Below are 19,112 nucleotides of genomic sequence, written 5' to 3'. Positions count from 1 at the left end.
CTTGTTCACCCAGTTTCTCTTCCCACTCACCAGCCCTGTCCATCCACCCTGCCCACCCCACCCACTACACCCGGCAACTAGCTTCCCCCACCTCCAACACACACACACACACACACACACACACACACACACACACACACACACACACACACACACACACACACACACACAAAACTGCTTTATTAGTATACATAATCATCATCATCATCATCATCATCATCATTAAAAAGTGTATGACAAGGCCATACATAGCTCCCAGTTTGCAAAATGCGTTCAGAACCCAATGACTGCGACCATGTATGCTGCTTCATTCAAGTTTCATATAAAGGTATTCTGTGGAGATGCCCTCGCCACAATACTTCACATCCAGCTCCCTCATCTTCTAAATTTATCACGCACCTCTGAATACGTAGGTGTAAGTGGGTTTGAGTGTAACTGGGTGAGGGTGTAGGTTTAGGTCTATGTAGGTGTAGATGGATGTAAGTGTAATATGGGTTGGGATGTGATGGTCTTGCTGAATGTAGAGGTGGATGTAGGTGCAAGTGTCTGTGCAGGTTGGTTTCAGTGCAGGTGGATGAAGGGTCGGTGGGGCTCGGGTGTACGTGGGTAAGGAGTGTTTTTAAGTATTACTGTAAGTATACGATGGATAGAAGTGCAAGAAATGTGGCTGAAAGGTGTACGTGAGACTTGAGTGTAAGGTGGAAAAAGAGAGAATTGTCTAGAATTTTTGAAATGTAAAAGAAATATCAGGAAATTACTTGCGATCATCCGAGAGATCCATCTGCTTAGTTTGTTTATAATTTTCCCTACCCTTGGGAGGGAAACAGAGACCGGGATGATGATGATGATGATGATGATGATGATGATGATATGCTGTTTCTCCCATCCTCCTCGTCCTGAATGGATATGAGTGTCGAATGAGGGTGTAGGTGAGGTCTGTATAGCTGTGGGTGAAGACTAGAGTGTGTGTGTAAGAGAAAGAGAGAGAGAGAGAGAGAAAGAATCCCCCGAGCTAGGTGTAGCTGGACGAGTGTCCCACTGCCACACAGGACAATATCAAACTCGGTGTTGTTGGGTCTAGTTTGTATGTTATTGAAGCGGTACAGCATACTGTATGTTAAAAGGCTTTGTTGTGAGATAAGGAAGTACTATGTGTGTAGCCTAGTGCCACTGAGAGCGCAGTGAGTTGCTGTAGTGATGATAGATGCCGGTGGTCTTGTCAGAGGAGCTGGAGCTGCTGCTGCTGAGGAGACTGGAACCGGTGCTGGTGAGCTAACTGAACCTGGTGCCAGTGAACTGGATGGACCAGGTGCTGGTGAACTGATGTTGATGCTCACCCTTGTCTGACTTTCCCGGCATGGCCGCGGACTCACCCGCTCTGCTCCTGTGGGCAAAAAGGGCACACTAGCCAGGAAACCCTTGTGCCATTGTTGCCCGGTGCGCACTTATGTTGTCTCCGGGACCGCCAAGGGAAGTGGATGCAGAGGAGACTGTTGTAGTGGACGCTGGTGGCGGTCACTACAATACTCCCCTTCCACCCTGGGTACTGTGGGAAGATGGCTGGCTCCAGTGTGTGAGACATAGCACCCTGGGATGCGTAAGCTGTGGCCACTACGGGTAGTGTATCCGCCGGTAGCATCCACGGCAGGAACGGGAGAAGAAAACTTTGGAGGAAGAACAGAGGTGATAATGTCGCCATGGGTAGGGTTATCTGGTGAGGCAGACGATGGAACCCACACGTCAAGTGGGCATGATGTGTGTGCACAGGGGTTTGGGCTGCTGAGTCTGGGGCCCCAGCGTCTGGGGCTGCGGGGGTCGGGGCTGCTGGGGCCATGGCTGCTAGGACCTGGGCTGCTGGGGTCAGGATTTCTGAGGCCAACGCTGCTGCAGCAGGAGCTGCTGGGACCTAACCTGCTCTGGTAGGAGGTGCTGGGGCCCAGGCTACTAGGGCCAGGGCTGGGGCTGCTGGACCATGGCTAGGGCTGTTGGGCCATGGCTGGGGCTGTTGGGCCATGGCTCGGGCTGTTGGGCTATGGCTGGGGCTGTTTGGCCATGGCTGGGGCTGTTGGGGCAGGGCTGGAGCTGCTGGGCCAGGGCTGGAACTACTGGGCCAGGGCTCTAGCTGCTGGGCCAGGGCTGGGGCCACTGGGTCAGGGCTGAGGCTGTTGGACCATGGCTCGGGTTGTTGGGCCAGGGTTGAGCCTGCTGGACCAAGGAAGCTGATGCTAGGCCAGGGCTGGGTTGCTGGTTCAGAACTGGACCTGCTGGGTCAGGGCTGGGGCTGTTGGGGGAGGCTGGAGCTGCTGGGCCATGGCTGAGGCCACTGGGCCAGGGATGGGGCTGCTTGGTGTTGTCCATTGTGTGGGATAGCTCTGGGAGTCACCAATGTAGCGGGACGAGTGTCCCACTGCCACACAGGACAACATCAAACTCGGTGCTGCTCGGTCTAGTTTGTATATTATTGTAGCGGAACAGCATACTGTATGTTACAAGGCTTTATTGTGAGAAAGGGAAGTACTATGTGCGTGGCCTAGTGCTGCTGAGAGCGCAGTGAGCTGCTGTAGTGATGATAGATGCCTGTGGCCCTGGCAAGACATTGCCAGAGGAGCTGGAGCTGCTGCTGCTGAGGAGACTGGAGCCGGTGCTGGTGAGCTAGCTGGACCTGGTGCCGGTGAACTGGATGGACCAGGTGCTGGTGAACTGATTTTGATGCTCACCCTTGTCTGACTTTCCCGGTATGGCCGCGGACTCACTCGCTGTGCTCCTGTGGGCAAGAAGGGCACTCCAGCCAGGGTCGCCTGTGCTGTTGTTGCCTGGAGATCAAGTTTGATGCCTGCGAGACCACCAAGGGAAATGCATTGCATGGGAGACTGTTGCAGTGGACACTAGTTTTGGTCACTACAATGACCAGTGGACCATATAGCTCTGCAGGGCAAGGAGAGATCTTTGGACAGACCACAACATTGCTCACCGAGAGAGAGAGAGAGAGAGAGAGAGAGAGAGAGAGAGAGAGACAGACAGACAGACAGAGACAGAGACAGAGACAGACAGACAGACAGACAGACAGAGACAGAGAGAGGGAGAGACAGAGAGAGAGGGAGAGAGAGAAAGAGAGAGAATATAAAACTGTAAACCTTCTCATGTTTGCATGAGAGAAAGAGAGAGAGAGAGAGAGAGAGAGAGAGAGAATATATATATATATATATATATATATATATATATATACTGCCCTGGTTTGTTTGTTTGTCTGTCTGTTTGTCAGCAGGCTTACTCAAAAACTTAAGAACAGATATTGATGAAATTTTGTGGAAGGATGGGCCAAGGAAGAAATTAATAAATTTCGGGCCGGTTCCGAATCCGGATCCGGAGTATCCCGCACAGTATCTCCAAAAGTTTCAAATGAATTTCAATGAAATTTTGTGGAAAGGTGGGTCATGGACCGAGAAAAAATTTATTAAATTTGGAGGCGGATCTGAATACCGATCCGGATCCTATATCCACAGACCCGGATCCGGTATTACTCAAAAAGTTTTAACTGGAGATTGATGAAATTTTGTGGAAGGGTGGGCCATGGGCCAAGGAAGAAATTATCAAATTTGGAGGGCGTGTCCGGATCCGCTGTATTCCGCACTGTATATCCAAAAGTTCTCAATGACTTTCAATGATTTTTTTTGGAAAAGTGAGCCATGGACCACGAAAGAACTGATTAAATTTTCGGTCGAATCCAGATCCGGATCCGGATCCTGTTTAATGGCATTGACGGAGGCATGCGCTCTCTGAGCGCTTCCTAGTTCTTTGTTATTGACCTCGGCTTCATATTTAACTGTCATTCATATGACATGTTTCTGATTCATTGCTGTTATCACCTGACGCTGTTGCTAAACTCTCAGAGGGTGTTTATTAGGTTACAGGACACTATATGTAACCCCTGCTGATGGAAAAATTGCTCCTATTTTAAATGAAATTGTCTTGCAGAATCAGGAAAAAACGTGCTGGAAGTGAAAGAACTCCATAACCCAGAGGACTTTTTTTTTTATTGTAGTCTTATTATTTCCATCCTTTTTTTTTTTTTTTTAATCTTAAGAGAGACTTTTTGAAGTTGTATGGCAACATACGATTAACTTACTACTTCAACAAGAGGAAAACTCAGTAGAGCGCATCTTTCCATTCATAATGGGTTAGAATTTCTCATCACTGATTAGGGTTTCACAAGATATGTATTCCGGATCCAGAATCTGTAATACGATCCGGATCGGTCCCCAAAGTTAATCGATTTTTTCCTGGGACATGGGCTGTCTACCCACCAAATTTCGTACAAATCTTTCTTTTAGTTTAATTTGAGTAATCCTGCTAACAGACAAACTAACAAACAAACAAACAAACAAGGGTTAAAACATACTCTCCTTGTCGGAGAGAGTAAGTTAAGTTGACAATTTTCTAATGATATTTTAACATCTTCAGGCCGGTGACATACTTTTTTTTTCCATGCTATCTTCCAACTTGTGTATTTAGCTTAGGGGAGAGTCAGGACCTGGAGGCATTAGACATAGACTTAATTTAGCCTTTCCTACCATCTATCCTTCCTTAGTTGTTGAGAATCGTTTGAAGACAATAAGAATATGACTGAAATGTACGTCATTTGAGTGAAACGTTTAATGACAATAAAATGGCACTTCCTGACCCTTGCATTATCCTCACCAGAAAGAGACCTGGGCCTCCTGATCTTCGACTTGTTCGTTGCGGGGAGTGAGGCGACCAAAGACACGTTAATCTGGATGATCTACTACATGGCCACCAACCCACACATGCAGCGCAGGATGCAAGCTGAGATAGATAAGGCCCTGCCCCGGGAACTCAGGTCACACTACAGGATAGGCCCAGGTCAGAAACACGCAAGTGTGGTTGACTTGTGTCTGGTGGTTAGATTACATTATTTGTAGCGACGGCCCTGCAAAGTTTTTATAACCATAAGGTTACTAGAAGTTTTTGTCATGTTGCCACCAAGAGATGTAGACTAGTCATCTGCTCTTAAATTCATCAGACTACGGTCGTTTAGCCTCGGGTCCCTACACTTCAATGGAGGTAATTTGGAGTACAGTATTACTGTCTTTATGTCTTGATTACAGTGTTGTAAATTGATCAGACGGAAGAATTAAACCCACATGTTAAACTTATTTATCCTCCCCCAGGATGCCATACATGGAGGCAGTGATTCATGAGACTTTAAGAGTGTCGTCACTGAGTACCTACGGTATCCAGCACCAAGGGACAGAGGACACCACCCTGGCCGGCTACATTATTCCCAAGGTCAGTAACAAGTTGGGCAATAAGGAGGTGGTACTCTGGTCACTTAAGTACACTCCTCAGCACTTCACATTATTTTTACATATGGCCGGTCCGGTAAATACTGTATTCTGTTTTCTTTGTATCATTTTGCTCAAGCCATGTCATTATCAGAATGTATTAAACAGCTCAAAAAAAATATGTGGCTGCAATATGCAAAATACACTGATGAGGAAGCAGTGACAGAAAGTCGTCTATGCTAAAGAGAATATGATCTTTAGATTTAAGAAGACATTTAGCCATTTGCTAGAAGAGGTGTCCTTTATTGCTTAACGATCGCTTTTATGGTACCAGTAATAAGATACGTACATTTCTCACAAGCTAATAGAATCTGTGGAGACAATATGTTTATCGTGATAATACTATAATAGTCGGCAGGCCAAGACCCCCAAAAAAACTTTTGATGGTATTTTTGTTCAAAGCTGGCATCCATGCTAGAAAGTATCACTATGGTATGAAGTTCTAGAATCACCCGGTTGCCAATATGACATTTGACCTTTAAGGTCAAATTTAGAAGTCAAAAAGTCAAATAAGGTCAAATTTTGTGTTTTCCCTCTTCTGTCGTGTACTTCCAAATAATGTAAGGTTTGGCAAGAAACACTGAGGAATTAATGAGATACAAGGGTTGTAAATTGCAAAATAATAGGTAATTGTGAAGGAAATTAGGATTCAAAATGCTCATTACTCTTTTATGGATCGGATTACACACAGAGTAAAGATCCATTCCTTTAACGTCATCTCTTCCTGAAAATAAATCAGATTCTTCATCAAGAAGGCACTACGATGGTTGAATATCATTTTCACTGTGTCCCATTACCTTTGGCAATTAATGTTGCTGTTGAAATCCTTAAGATTTATCCAGACCATGTCCACTGCCTGCGTTGTTAAGGCATCAGTCTGCATCACAACCGCATGCATGTAAATATGGTTGCCCCATCCGATGACAAACGCAGGCTTGTGTCCGGCACTTGGTTTTGCATCCACAAGTAACCATCTGCAAACAGCTGCTTGGAACAAATGGCTTCCGTAACCACACCACTTCTAACCGTTTGTTCATTACCTGTCAACCTCCTGTCTCCTGAGGGCTTGGGATAACGACGTCAGGTTTGTTTGCCTGCGGCCACACTTTGACCTGGTGGCTGGTACGTGAGAGATGTAACTTCAGTGTGTCACTCGTTGGTGGCAGCATTTCAATCGCCTTTTTATCTTTCTGGAGCAAGTCATGTCTGGCCCTATCAACACCTGAAGTAGAGCACAGTGCCTTGTACAACATACATACGAACTCTTTAACTTTGCATAACAGATCATCCTTACCAACACCTTGCAACAGCTCTGGATGTTGCAAATGCGCACTCAAACACGATTGCTTCCCATGCCCAGCAAAGGACGGGACAATATCGCAGCCAGTTATTGCGTGGAACCCAAGCACATTCACTACTACTCGAGGAGGTTCTCGGTGATGACACGCACTGGAAAGCATTCCTGCTCCTTGAAGGTGCCGCTCGTCATCCACACCTGGCATGGTTCGTCCCTGGGGAGGACGTCTGTGTCACGACACTTGGCGATTATGCTTTCAAATCCAGCAACAATGGCTTGAAGGGCATGGAGGACGATCCTTGTGTCCGCCTCCTCGTGGTTTGCCTGTAGTGTTGGGATGACTCCCTGTGTTGTCGAATATTCATCTGGTTTGCTGCCACTAACAACTATCTCCTTGTCTGTCATTGTGCTTGACAAGTCTGCCACTTAGGAACATGGCAAGCTCTTCCTTGTTTTCATCTGAAGCGTCGACCTCCTTTCAGGTTGGTCGCTTCACCTGCCCAACTCTTCTGGTCCTCGTAGCTGACTTGATAGATAAAGGTCTGTACTGGTCAAACACAACTTCAGTCCTGGAAACCATGCCACGTAACTGCTTCGCCACAGTCTTATCGAAGTTTTTGGCATAGTCACCGAAGGTCTTGCACTTTGGTGGCTTCACTAGGGACTGAATTAGTGCATGGCCATCGATTATGATGCATGGTTTTCCTGTTGTATCCGGTGTTCCTTTGACTTTCTCTGCACCAAGATCAGTGGTTAGCAAGGGAAGCATTGCAGACCACTGGGTACTGTTCATCGTTTTATCTGTGTTTGCCAAACTGGATGGTACAACTGACAGTTCATGCTCCAATACTTTGTGAAGATAGACTACTCGCCCAGCTTGTGACGTATTGAACAGTCTCTGTATCAATTGCCAGTCCACTTTGAATGTCTTGGTGACCCTCTGCTTTCGATCTTGCACAGGTGTTTTGTACAGCGTTGCAAACGTCTTTGACTTCTGGTGTTTCTGGCGATCGAAGAAAGGCACAGTCTTCTCCACTAATCTCTCCTTTACATTCTGTAACGCGCCATCCTCCCCTCTGTCTTTGGCAGTGAGGAGGTCTGCAGTTACCTCTTCTGTGGCAATGTCGTTGGTAGTTAGTGATCTCAGTCTTGTCACAGCGGTGGATGTCTTCTTTATCGGATGTTGTGAACACCTTGAATCGCCAAAACTGGGCCTCAAGCTTGGATACAGCATCCCAGTCCTGTTTCATTTTGGATGGAAGGCTATCTTTCCGGGTTGAGAAATTTTCCTGAATCGTCATTGCGAAGGCCAAAGAGATGCAAAGTGTCCTCCGATACCTGGGACCTCTCGGACCAGGTTGTGCAAAACCGGTCTCTTGCCGTCGTTCTGCTTAATGCCAATTATTCCGTTGGATAGCTTGCACACCATGTTTACCCATTCGGAGGCTTGGTCGACTGAAACTTGGTTAAATCTGCCTGCATGTCGTTTCACAAAGAAATTTCATGTCAGGAATTCTTCGTGTTCCTCTGGTGCGGTCTTTGCAAGTCCTTTCATGTCTGCGAGATAGATTGATATTTATATTGAAAGATTTCTTCACATTTACCAACTATTATGGATTTTAAAACCCTTGTATCTCATTATTTCCTCAATATTTCATGCCAAACCTAACATTATTTGAAAGTACAAGATAAGAAGGGAAACAAAATTTGACTTTATTTGACCTTTTGACCTCCAAATTTGACCTTAAAGATCAAATGCCATTTTGGCAACCGGGTGATTCTAAATGCCTGGACCACAGTGATGCTAGTACGGTTGCCAGCTCTGAACAAAAAATGCCATCAAAAGTTTTTTTTAGGCATATTTCCTGGGGTTGGCCTGCCGACTATAAGGATGATGTTTCACATGCTGAAAGTGTTAACCCATTCAGCCCGAGTACATCATTTGGTCTCTTCACCCTCATTTCCAATATATTTCACTTTGGTGCCCTTCCTTTATTTCTTCGCAGTTTCGCATCAAACTTGGTACAACTATTTCTTGCCCAAATCCATCCAGACTTTTTTGTAGACCTTTTAATGTATTTATGAAGCCAAAGGTCAAACCACACAAACATACACCTTTGGAGCTCCTATGTTCTTGCATGTTCTTTAATGATCATGGGAATTTGTGCAGAAGTATGCTAGTATACCATAGCTTTGTGGAAATCATCCTGGCTTCCCTAGGGAATTTTGAGTCTTTGATTTAATTTTACTCTCGTTGCCACCATCTAACTTAAGAAAGCTTATGGAAAACTTAGCGTAGCAAAAGGGTTAATGGAGACTGTTTCTGATCCTTTCATTACTAGTCCCTCGAAGTGCAGGTAAAATCATGTGGAAGTAACACACACACACACACACACACACAAACAAAGTCCTTGGACTAAGGAGTTATGCATTTTTTTTTTTTTATCTTAGGGCACCCTAATCAGCAGCTCCAACACCTCGGTCCATCACAGCCCCCGATACTGGCACCAACCCCACAAGTTCATGCCAGACCGCTGGCTTGACCACAACGGAAAGTTGGACTCAAAGAAGGAAGGATTTCTGCCATTCGGTGTCGGTGAGTGAAATGGACAGATACACTTACATGTAATTTGGTGTTTTCAACAAAGCATTCATATCCTAAGTCACAATCTGGGGATTCATAAAAATAGGGGACGAAATAAACCGCGATTGCTACCTACTCTGGGAAAAAGAATAAAAATACATATTTATCCAGTCGCTGTTCTAAGTCAGCATTAAGTTCCGCATTGTTTATTAGGTTTTGATCTTCCCACACATTTCGGACCAACTTATTATGGATCTGTGGATGTCTCTCTAAGTTTGTCTTTCAGTATCAGTCAGTTACAGCTGATACACTTTTACGTCTCTGGTAAAACATCTCTCATATTAGGTAGATTATAATTAATTGACTTTTAAGTGACAATTATTAATAAAGCACAACATGCAAGTGAATGAATTAATAGTAATGAACTGAGCAGAGATATTTGTAAGATATTCATTTAATTGAAAGAGGAGCTCTCATTATTTTAGGTTCTCGTAATAGCTTAATAAAAAGGAGTAATATTTTGCAAATAATGCATTATTATGGATATAAATCTTAAACTACGTAAAGCAGAGATGTGATAAAAATCCTTACTACAGTAACAGTTTCGTTATAATAAAACATATGTAAATCAAATAAAACTCTGAAGCGAGGATGATGACGATGATGATGATGGTGATGATGATGATGATGATGATGATGATGATGATGGCAGTAATGGATATGTTGAAAGTATCATCATCATCGTCATCTTCCTCATCATCATCATCAGTCACCCCATTTTCCTCCAAATAAACAGGAGCGTAGGGACCCGGAGCTAGGCTACTCACTCCCGACATTTAAGGCAATGGTGATCAGCCCCTTTTGTACCTGAGTGGCATTATGCGAGGAGTAGGCTGTAGCACCAGTCGAGCAGGGCAGTACTCCCAAGGTAGAATGGAAAGCTGCTGACAGGGAGAGCTGGAGCTCCCGTTTCATCAGCCCTCGGGACTACTTCCTGACCATCCCCCATTGCTGAACTTGTTCAGTGTTTCAGTAACACAGAGAGTAGACCAGCATGCTCTCCAGTACAAGTTCCTCTGTCAACACCAAACTACATGCACAGTACACACTATACTTCCTTTTCAAAACTGGAAAAGAAAAATGGCGACTGAAAACTAAGCCTAGGAGTCCCCGGGGGGGACCATAAATGCCCCCACTATCCGCCCCTCTCCTGGTGACGACTCAACTAGCTGCCTGGAACCACTGTGTGACTCACTTCTTCATTTCCTGCAACATTCGTGGTCTTTCCCCTAACTTTCTCTTTGTTGAGCACCATCTTGCCTCCTCTAGACCTCACCTTCTCTTCCTAACTGAGACTCAGCTGTCTGAGGCAACTGATGGCAAACCCTTTTCTGTATCCTCCTACTTTCTCTATACTCATTTCAAAGCCAAAGGTGGCTGTTGTGTACATGTATGCAACGACCTATCTTGCTCTCGTGTTCCTGAACTTGCTTCTTCTGAATTCTCTACTCTCTGGCTTCAGCTTTCCTGTCATTCTCTGACTCAATATATCTGTGCTGTTTAATTATCCCCTAAATCTACTATGAAAAATTCTCTGACTATCTTACTTCTACGATGGAACATATTCTATTCATTTCTCCTTTCTCCCAAATCTCCATTCTAGGAGACTTCAATGTTCACTGCCACCTTTGGCTCTCCTCTCCTTTCACTGATCCACCTGGTGAACAAGCCTACATCTTTTCTATCTTTAATGACCTAGAGCAGCTTGTACAGCACCCTATCCATATCCCTGACTGCCTTGGAGAGAACTCCAACATACTTGACCTCTTCCTTACAACGAATCTACGGCTTACACTGTTAATCTTTCCTTTCCTTTGGGCTCCTCCGATCACATCTTTATTACCTTAACCTATCCTATCGCTCTATTACAGCCTGTGGACCCTCCAAGGAAACGTCGATTGTGGCACTTCGAGTTGCGGATTGAGAAGCACTTAGGCAGCACTTCTTTGATTTTCCCTGGAATGATTATTGCTTCCATGGCCGGGAGCCATCTCAGTGTGTGTTGCGCAATACAGAGGTTATTTTCTCGGGCATTGAAGCATACATTCCTTTCTCATATCCTTTGTCTCATGCAAGAAAGCCTTGGTTTAATCACACTTGTTCTAATGCTGTCCACAAGGAGAGGGCCTATAAAAGGTACCAGAGCTAACCCGCCCCTGAATCACATTTTTTTATATTTCTGCCCGGAATTGTGCTAAGTCTATTCTTCTTTCTGCTATAAAAAAAAATTCATCCGTACTAAGTGCTCTCAACTCTCCAACTCGAATTCTTCCCACTCCTTCTGGCACCTTGCCAAAACCCTTTCTAACAACTTTACCTCATCATCCTTCCTTTCTCTTTTCTACTCTGATGGCTCTGTAGCTATTTCCTCTACTCATAAAGCAGATTTCTTTGCTCAGACTTTCCCCTCCAGTTCCACCTTAGACGATTCCGGTGCTGTTCCTCCATCACTTCCCCCCTCTGACTTCCTCATCGCTGACATGAAAATTTCTTCAGCTGATGTATTTTCTGCCCTAACTGGCCTCAATACTAACAAGGCATATGGGCCTGATGGAGTCCCTCCCACTGTTCTTAAGAACTGTGCTTCTGTGCTTTCACCCTGCCTAGGTAAACTCTTTCGCCTTTGTCTATCAACTTGTACCTTTCCTCCTTGCTGGAAGTTTGCCCTCATTCAGCTAGTCCCAAAAAAGAGTGACCATTCCCAACCCTCTAACTATCGTCCAATTGCATTAACATCCTGTATCTCAAAAATTTTTGAGTCAATTCTTTACATATGAATTTTAAAGCATCTTTCCTATCAAAAGCTTCTTTCTGACCGTCAGTACATGGGTTCAGTCAGGGACGTTCCATTGGTGATCTTCTCACCTACCTTGCAGACTTCTGGTCATCTTCCTTTTGGGACTTTGGCAAAAGCTTTGCCATTGCAGTTGACGTCTCAAAGGCTTTCAATCGAGTCTGGCATAAATCTTTAATTTCCAAACTGCCCTCTTACACTTTCTATCCCTCTATCTGAGCCTTCATCTACTGTATAGCTTCCTTTCTGGTCGTTCTATAACTGCTGTTGTAGATGTCCATTGTTCTTCTGGATCTATCAACAGTGGTGTTCTTCAGGGCTCTGCCCTATCGCCAACTCTTTTCCTTTTATTCATCAATGACCTTCTAAGCTGTACATCTAACTCTATCCACTCGTACGCTGATGATTCCATCCTTCACCTTTCCATTCAGTTCCCACAACGTCCATCTCAGCAGTTACTTCAACAAACAAGGAATTAGGCTACGGCACACCTAATGTCTGACTTGGCTCGTATCTCTGACTGGGGTAAAAATATTCTGGTTGTTTTTAATGCATCAAAGACTCCAGTTCTTTCACCTGTCAACCCAACAAAATCTGCCACAGGAGTATCCACTAATGTTTAATAATATCCAGCTCAATCCTGCATCATCCTTGAATATGCTTGAGATTTCATTCACACAGGACTTATCTTGGAAAGATCATACTACATCTCTTGCCAAATCTTCTTCCAAGAGAGTAGGTGTGCTAAGCTGACTCTATACCTTCTTTACCCCTGCACAGTTGTTGACTTTATACATAGGTTTTATTCGCCCCTGTGTGGAGTACAGCTCTCATTTGTGGGGAGGCTCCCACATACAGCCCTTCTCAGTAGGGTGGAGTCAAAGGCTGTTCATCTCATTAACTCTCCTCCTCTTACTGGCTCCCTTCAACCTCTGTCTCTTCGCCACACTGTTGCATCTTTATCTCTTTTCTGTCACAACTTCAATGGCCACTGCTCCTCTGAAATGTCTGCATGCATCCCTCCACCTCTATGATGGGCGCGTAGCACCCAACTAGCAACAAATTCTCATCCCTTTTCTGTCCAACTCTCTAATGCAAGAGTTAACCGTTACTCCCAGTCTTTCATTTATGCAACAGGTCAGCTCTGGAACTGTCTCCTTCTGTCTGTATTTTCTACTTCCTATGATTTCCAGTCTTTCAACCACAGTGTATCCAAGCATCTCGAAACGAACAGCTCTTGAATTTGGCTCTCTTTTGTATTGTTTTTGTTTTTTCTTGAAAGGAACGGTTTCCGGGCTTCTGGCCATTGGTTCCTTCTTCCTTGCATTAAAAAAATAAATTCCCCTCAGGTGGAACTCTTGCAAACTCTACCCAGTTGGAGTGTGTTAACCCAGTAATGCACTAGGCGTCATTGGTTATACGGTTACCCCCACAAAGTAAATGGTTTCCTTGTACACAGGACATCATTTGGCTTGGCACTCAGAGTAGAGACGCCTGGACATGAGGTTAAGTATGAATATGATGCCAGTGACCTGTAATTAAAAAAAAATAAAAAAAGAATAGCCAACACATAAGCCTGCCCCCAGCTAAATCCCCTAAGAGTTTCTCCTCACCCACCCATTTCCCCCCATGGAACTATTTTCACCCCATGGACCCATTTTTTTTTTTCCAATGGATCCATTTTCTCCACTGGACCTGTTTTCTTCTTGAACCTATTTTCTCATATGACCTATTTCCCTCCATGGACCTGTTTCCCCCACAATACCTATTTATCGATGGATTTATTTCTTTAATGGACCTTCTTTTTACCCCTATGGACTTACTTTTTCATATGGGCCTGTTTTCTCCCATGAACCTATTTTCCCTCAAGGATCCTCACATGGGCGGATTTTTCTTTCAAGGATTTGTTTTCCTCATGAATCTTTATTACCTACTGGACCAACAGAGTGTTTCTACTTGGACTGAATTCCCGAAAGCACATATTCCTCCGAGGAAATTTTTTCCACATGGACCTCTTCCAATCATGGAACTGTTTACTCCGAGAACCTATCCTCCAATGGACTTATTTTCCCACATCCACGCACCAAACCCACATTACCCACACGGCCCCACAAACCCACCTCCCCACCCATCCAGTCACCTTGCTCACCCACCTCCCACTCTACTCTGCTCACTCAGCTCATCCACATTGTCCACTCAATTCACCCATTCCATTCACTTTGCCAAGTCTACCCACTCTGCCTCAGCCCAGCCATCCATCCATCCTCCCACTCACACAACCACGACCCACCTCGTCCATCGACTCTACCCACCCACACGCCTTGTTCACCCAGTTTCTCTTCCCACTCACCAGCCCTGTCCATCCACCCTGCCCACCCCACCCACTACACCCGGCAACTAGCTTCCCCCACCTCCAACACACACACACACACACACACACACACACACACACACACAAAACTGCTTTATTAGTATACATAATCATCATCATCATCATCATCATCATCATTAAAAAGTGTATGACAAGGCCATACATAGCTCCCAGTTTGCAAAATGCGTTCAGAACCCAATGACTGCGACCATGTATGCTGCTTCATTCAAGTTTCATATAAAGGTATTCTGTGGAGATGCCCTCGCCACAATACTTCACATCCAGCTCCCTCATCTTCTAAATTTATCACGCACCTCTGAATACGTAGGTGTAAGTGGGTTTGAGTGTAACTGGGTGAGGGTGTAGGTTTAGGTCTATGTAGGTGTAGGTGGATGTAAGTGTAATATGGGTTGGGATGTGATGGTCTTGCTGAATGTAGAGGTGGATGTAGGTGTAAGTGTCTGTGCAGGTTGGTTTCAGTGCAGGTGGATGAAGGGTCGGTGGGGCTCGGGTGTACATGGGTAAGGAGTGTTTTTAAGTATTACTGTAAGTATACGATGGATAGAAGTGCAAGAAATGTGGCTGAAAGGTGTACGTGAGACTTGGAGTGTAAGGTGGAAAAAGAGAGAATTGTCTAGAATTTTTGAAATGTAAAAGAAATATCAGGAAATTACTTGCGATCATCCGAGAGATCCATCTGCTTAGTTTGTTTATAATTTTCCCTACCCTTGGGAGGGAAACAGAGACCGGGATGATGATGATGATGATGATGATGATGATATGCTGTTTCTCCCATCCTCCTCGTCCTGAATGGATATGAGTGTCGAATGAGGGTGTAGGTGAGGTCTGTATAGCTGTGGGTGAAGACTAGAGTGTGTGTGTAAGAGAAAGAGAGAGAGAGAGAGAGAAAGAATCCCCCGAGCTAGGTGTAGCTGGACGAGTGTCCCACTGCCACACAGGACAATATCAAACTCGGTGTTGTTGGGTCTAGTTTGTATGTTATTGAAGCGGTACAGCATACTGTATGTTAAAAGGCTTTGTTGTGAGATAAGGAAGTACTATGTGTGTAGCCTAGTGCCACTGAGAGCGCAGTGAGTTGCTGTAGTGATGATAGATGCCGGTGGTCTTGTCAGAGGAGCTGGAGCTGCTGCTGCTGAGGAGACTGGAACCGGTGCTGGTGAGCTAACTGAACCTGGTGCCAGTGAACTGGATGGACCAGGTGCTGGTGAACTGATGTTGATGCTCACCCTTGTCTGACTTTCCCGGCATGGCCGCGGACTCACCCGCTCTGCTCCTGTGGGCAAAAAGGGCACACTAGCCAGGAAACCCTTGTGCCATTGTTGCCCGGTGCGCACTTATGTTGTCTCCGGGACCGCCAAGGGAAGTGGATGCAGAGGAGACTGTTGTAGTGGACGCTGGTGGCGGTCACTACAATACTCCCCTTCCACCCTGGGTACTGTGGGAAGATGGCTGGCTCCAGTGTGTGAGACATAGCACCCTGGGATGCGTAAGCTGTGGCCACTACGGGTAGTGTATCCGCCGGTAGCATCCACGGCAGGAACGGGAGAAGAAAACTTTGGAGGAAGAACAGAGGTGATAATGTCGCCATGGGTAGGGTTATCTGGTGAGGCAGACGATGGAACCCACACGTCAAGTGGGCATGATGTGTGTGCACAGGGGTTTGGGCTGCTGAGTCTGGGGCCCCAGCGTCTGGGGCTGCGGGGTCGGGGCTGCTGGGGCCATGGCTGCTAGGACCTGGGCTGCTGGGGTCAGGATTTCTGAGGCCAACGCTGCTGCAGCAGGAGCTGCTGGGACCTAACCTGCTCTGGTAGGAGGTGCTGGGGCCCAGGCTACTAGGGCCAGGGCTGGGGCTGCTGGACCATGGCTAGGGCTGTTGGGCCATGGCTGGGGCTGTTGGGCCATGGCTCGGGCTGTTGGGCTATGGCTGGGGCTGTTTGGCCATGGCTGGGGCTGTTGGGGCAGGGCTGGAGCTGCTGGGCCAGGGCTGGAACTACTGGGCCAGGGCTCTAGCTGCTGGGCCAGGGCTGGGGCCACTGGGTCAGGGCTGAGGCTGTTGGACCATGGCTCGGGTTGTTGGGCCAGGGTTGAGCCTGCTGGACCAAGGAAGCTGATGCTAGGCCAGGGCTGGGTTGCTGGTTCAGAACTGGACCTGCTGGGTCAGGGCTGGGGCTGTTGGGGGAGGCTGGAGCTGCTGGGCCATGGCTGAGGCCACTGGGCCAGGGATGGGGCTGCTTGGTGTTGTCCATTGTGTGGGATAGCTCTGGGAGTCACCAATGTAGCGGGACGAGTGTCCCACTGCCACACAGGACAACATCAAACTCGGTGCTGCTCGGTCTAGTTTGTATATTATTGTAGCGGAACAGCATACTGTATGTTACAAGGCTTTATTGTGAGAAAGGGAAGTACTATGTGCGTGGCCTAGTGCTGCTGAGAGCGCAGTGAGCTGCTGTAGTGATGATAGATGCCTGTGGCCCTGGCAAGACATTGCCAGAGGAGCTGGAGCTGCTGCTGCTGAGGAGACTGGAGCCGGTGCTGGTGAGCTAGCTGGACCTGGTGCCGGTGAACTGGATGGACCAGGTGCTGGTGAACTGATTTTGATGCTCACCCTTGTCTGACTTTCCCGGTATGGCCGCGGACTCACTCGCTGTGCTCCTGTGGGCAAGAAGGGCACTCCAGCCAGGGTCGCCTGTGCTGTTGTTGCCTGGAGATCAAGTTTGATGCCTGCGAGACCACCAAGGGAAATGCATTGCATGGGAGACTGTTGCAGTGGACACTAGTTTTGGTCACTACAATGACCAGTGGACCATATAGCTCTGCAGGGCAAGGAGAGATCTTTGGACAGACCACAACATTGCTCACCGAGAGAGAGAGAGAGAGAGAGAGAGAGAGAGAGAGAGAGAGAGAGAGAGAGAGACAGACAGACAGACAGAGACAGAGACAGAGACAGACAGACAGACAGACAGACAGAGACAGAGAGAGGGAGAGACAGAGAGAGAGGGAGAGAGAGAAAGAGAGAGAATATAAAACTGTAAACCTTCTCATGTTTGCATGAGAGAAAGAGAGAGAGAGAGAGAGAGAGAGAGAGAGAGAATATATATATATATATATATATATATATATATATATATATATACTGCCCTGGTTTGTTTGTTTGTCTGTCTGTTTGTCAGCAGGCTTACTCAAAAACTTAAGAACAGATATTGATGAAATTTTGTGGAAGGATGGGCCAAGGAAGAAATTAATAAATTTCGGGCCGGTTCCGAATCCGGATCCGGAGTATCCCGCACAGTATCTCCAAAAGTTTCAAATGAATTTCAATGAAATTTTGTGGAAAGGTGGGTCATGGACCGAGAAAAAATTTATTAAATTTGGAGGCGGATCTGAATACCGATCCGGATCCTATATCCACAGACCCGGATCCGGTATTACTCAAAAAGTTTTAACTGGAGATTGATGAAATTTTGTGGAAGGGTGGGCCATGGGCCAAGGAAGAAATTATCAAATTTGGAGGGCGTGTCCGGATCCGCTGTATTCCGCACTGTATATCCAAAAGTTCTCAATGACTTTCAATGATTTTTTTTGGAAAAGTGAGCCATGGACCACGAAAGAACTGATTAAATTTTCGGTCGAATCCAGATCCGGATCCGGATCCTGTTTAATGGCATTGACGGAGGCATGCGCTCTCTGAGCGCTTCCTAGTTCTTTGTTATTGACCTCGGCTTCATATTTAACTGTCATTCATATGACATGTTTCTGATTCATTGCTGTTATCACCTGACGCTGTTGCTAAACTCTCAGAGGGTGTTTATTAGGTTACAGGACACTATATGTAACCCCTGCTGATGGAAAAATTGCTCCTATTTTAAATGAAATTGTCTTGCAGAATCAGGAAAAAACGTGCTGGAAGTGAAAGAACTCCATAACCCAGAGGACTTTTTTTTTTATTGTAGTCTTATTATTTCCATCCTTTTTTTTTTTTTTTTTAATCTTAAGAGAGACTTTTTGAAGTTGTATGGCAACATACGATTAACTTACTACTTCAACAAGAGGAAAACTCAGTAGAGCGCATCTTTCCATTCATAATGGGTTAGAATTTCTCATCACTGATTAGGGTTTCACAAGATATGTATTCCGGATCCAGAATCTGTAATACGATCCGGATCGGTCCCAAAAGTTAATCGATTTTTTTCCTGGGACATGGGCTGTCTACCCACCAAATTTCGTACAAATCTTTCTTTTAGTTTAATTTGAGTAATCCTGCTAACAGACAAACTAACAAACAAACAAACAAACAAGGGTTAAAACATACTCTCCTTGTCGGAGAGAGTAAGTTAAGTTGACAATTTTCTAATGATATTTTAACATCTTCAGGCCGGTGACATACTTTTTTTTTCCATGCTATCTTCCAACTTGTGTATTTAGCTTAGGGGAGAGTCAGGACCTGGAGGCATTAGACATAGACTTAATTTAGCCTTTCCTACCATCTATCCTTCCTTAGTTGTTGAGAATCGTTTGAAGACAATAAGAATATGACTGAAATGTACGTCATTTGAGTGAAACGTTTAATGACAATAAAATGGCACTTCCTGACCCTTGCATTATCCTCACCAGAAAGAGACCTG

At 45.7% G+C, this 19,112-nt stretch overlaps 1 protein-coding gene across 1 annotated transcript in view; it reads left to right on the top strand.

Annotated features, from left to right (window-relative positions):
- LOC145398654 (cytochrome P450 2L1-like) overlaps positions 1–19,112 on the top strand; it is a 112,574-nt gene that overhangs the window by 49,590 nt on the left and 43,872 nt on the right. Inside the window, exons 8-9 of the mRNA XM_080271460.1 lie at positions 5,190–5,307; positions 9,112–9,256. Coding sequence (XP_080127586.1) covers positions 5,190–5,307; positions 9,112–9,256 — 263 coding nt within the window. The remainder of the gene's footprint in view (positions 1–5,189; positions 5,308–9,111; positions 9,257–19,112) is intronic.

The sequence above is a fragment of the Coenobita brevimanus genome, chromosome 46 (genome assembly GCF_032717465.1).
Source record: "Coenobita brevimanus isolate Jiangsu-jjx chromosome 46, ASM3271746v2, whole genome shotgun sequence".
In the NCBI taxonomy this organism is placed as follows: domain Eukaryota; kingdom Metazoa; phylum Arthropoda; class Malacostraca; order Decapoda; family Coenobitidae; genus Coenobita; species Coenobita brevimanus.
The sequence above is the reverse complement of the archived record's forward strand: the minus strand, read 5'-3'. Positions and strand labels throughout refer to the sequence as shown.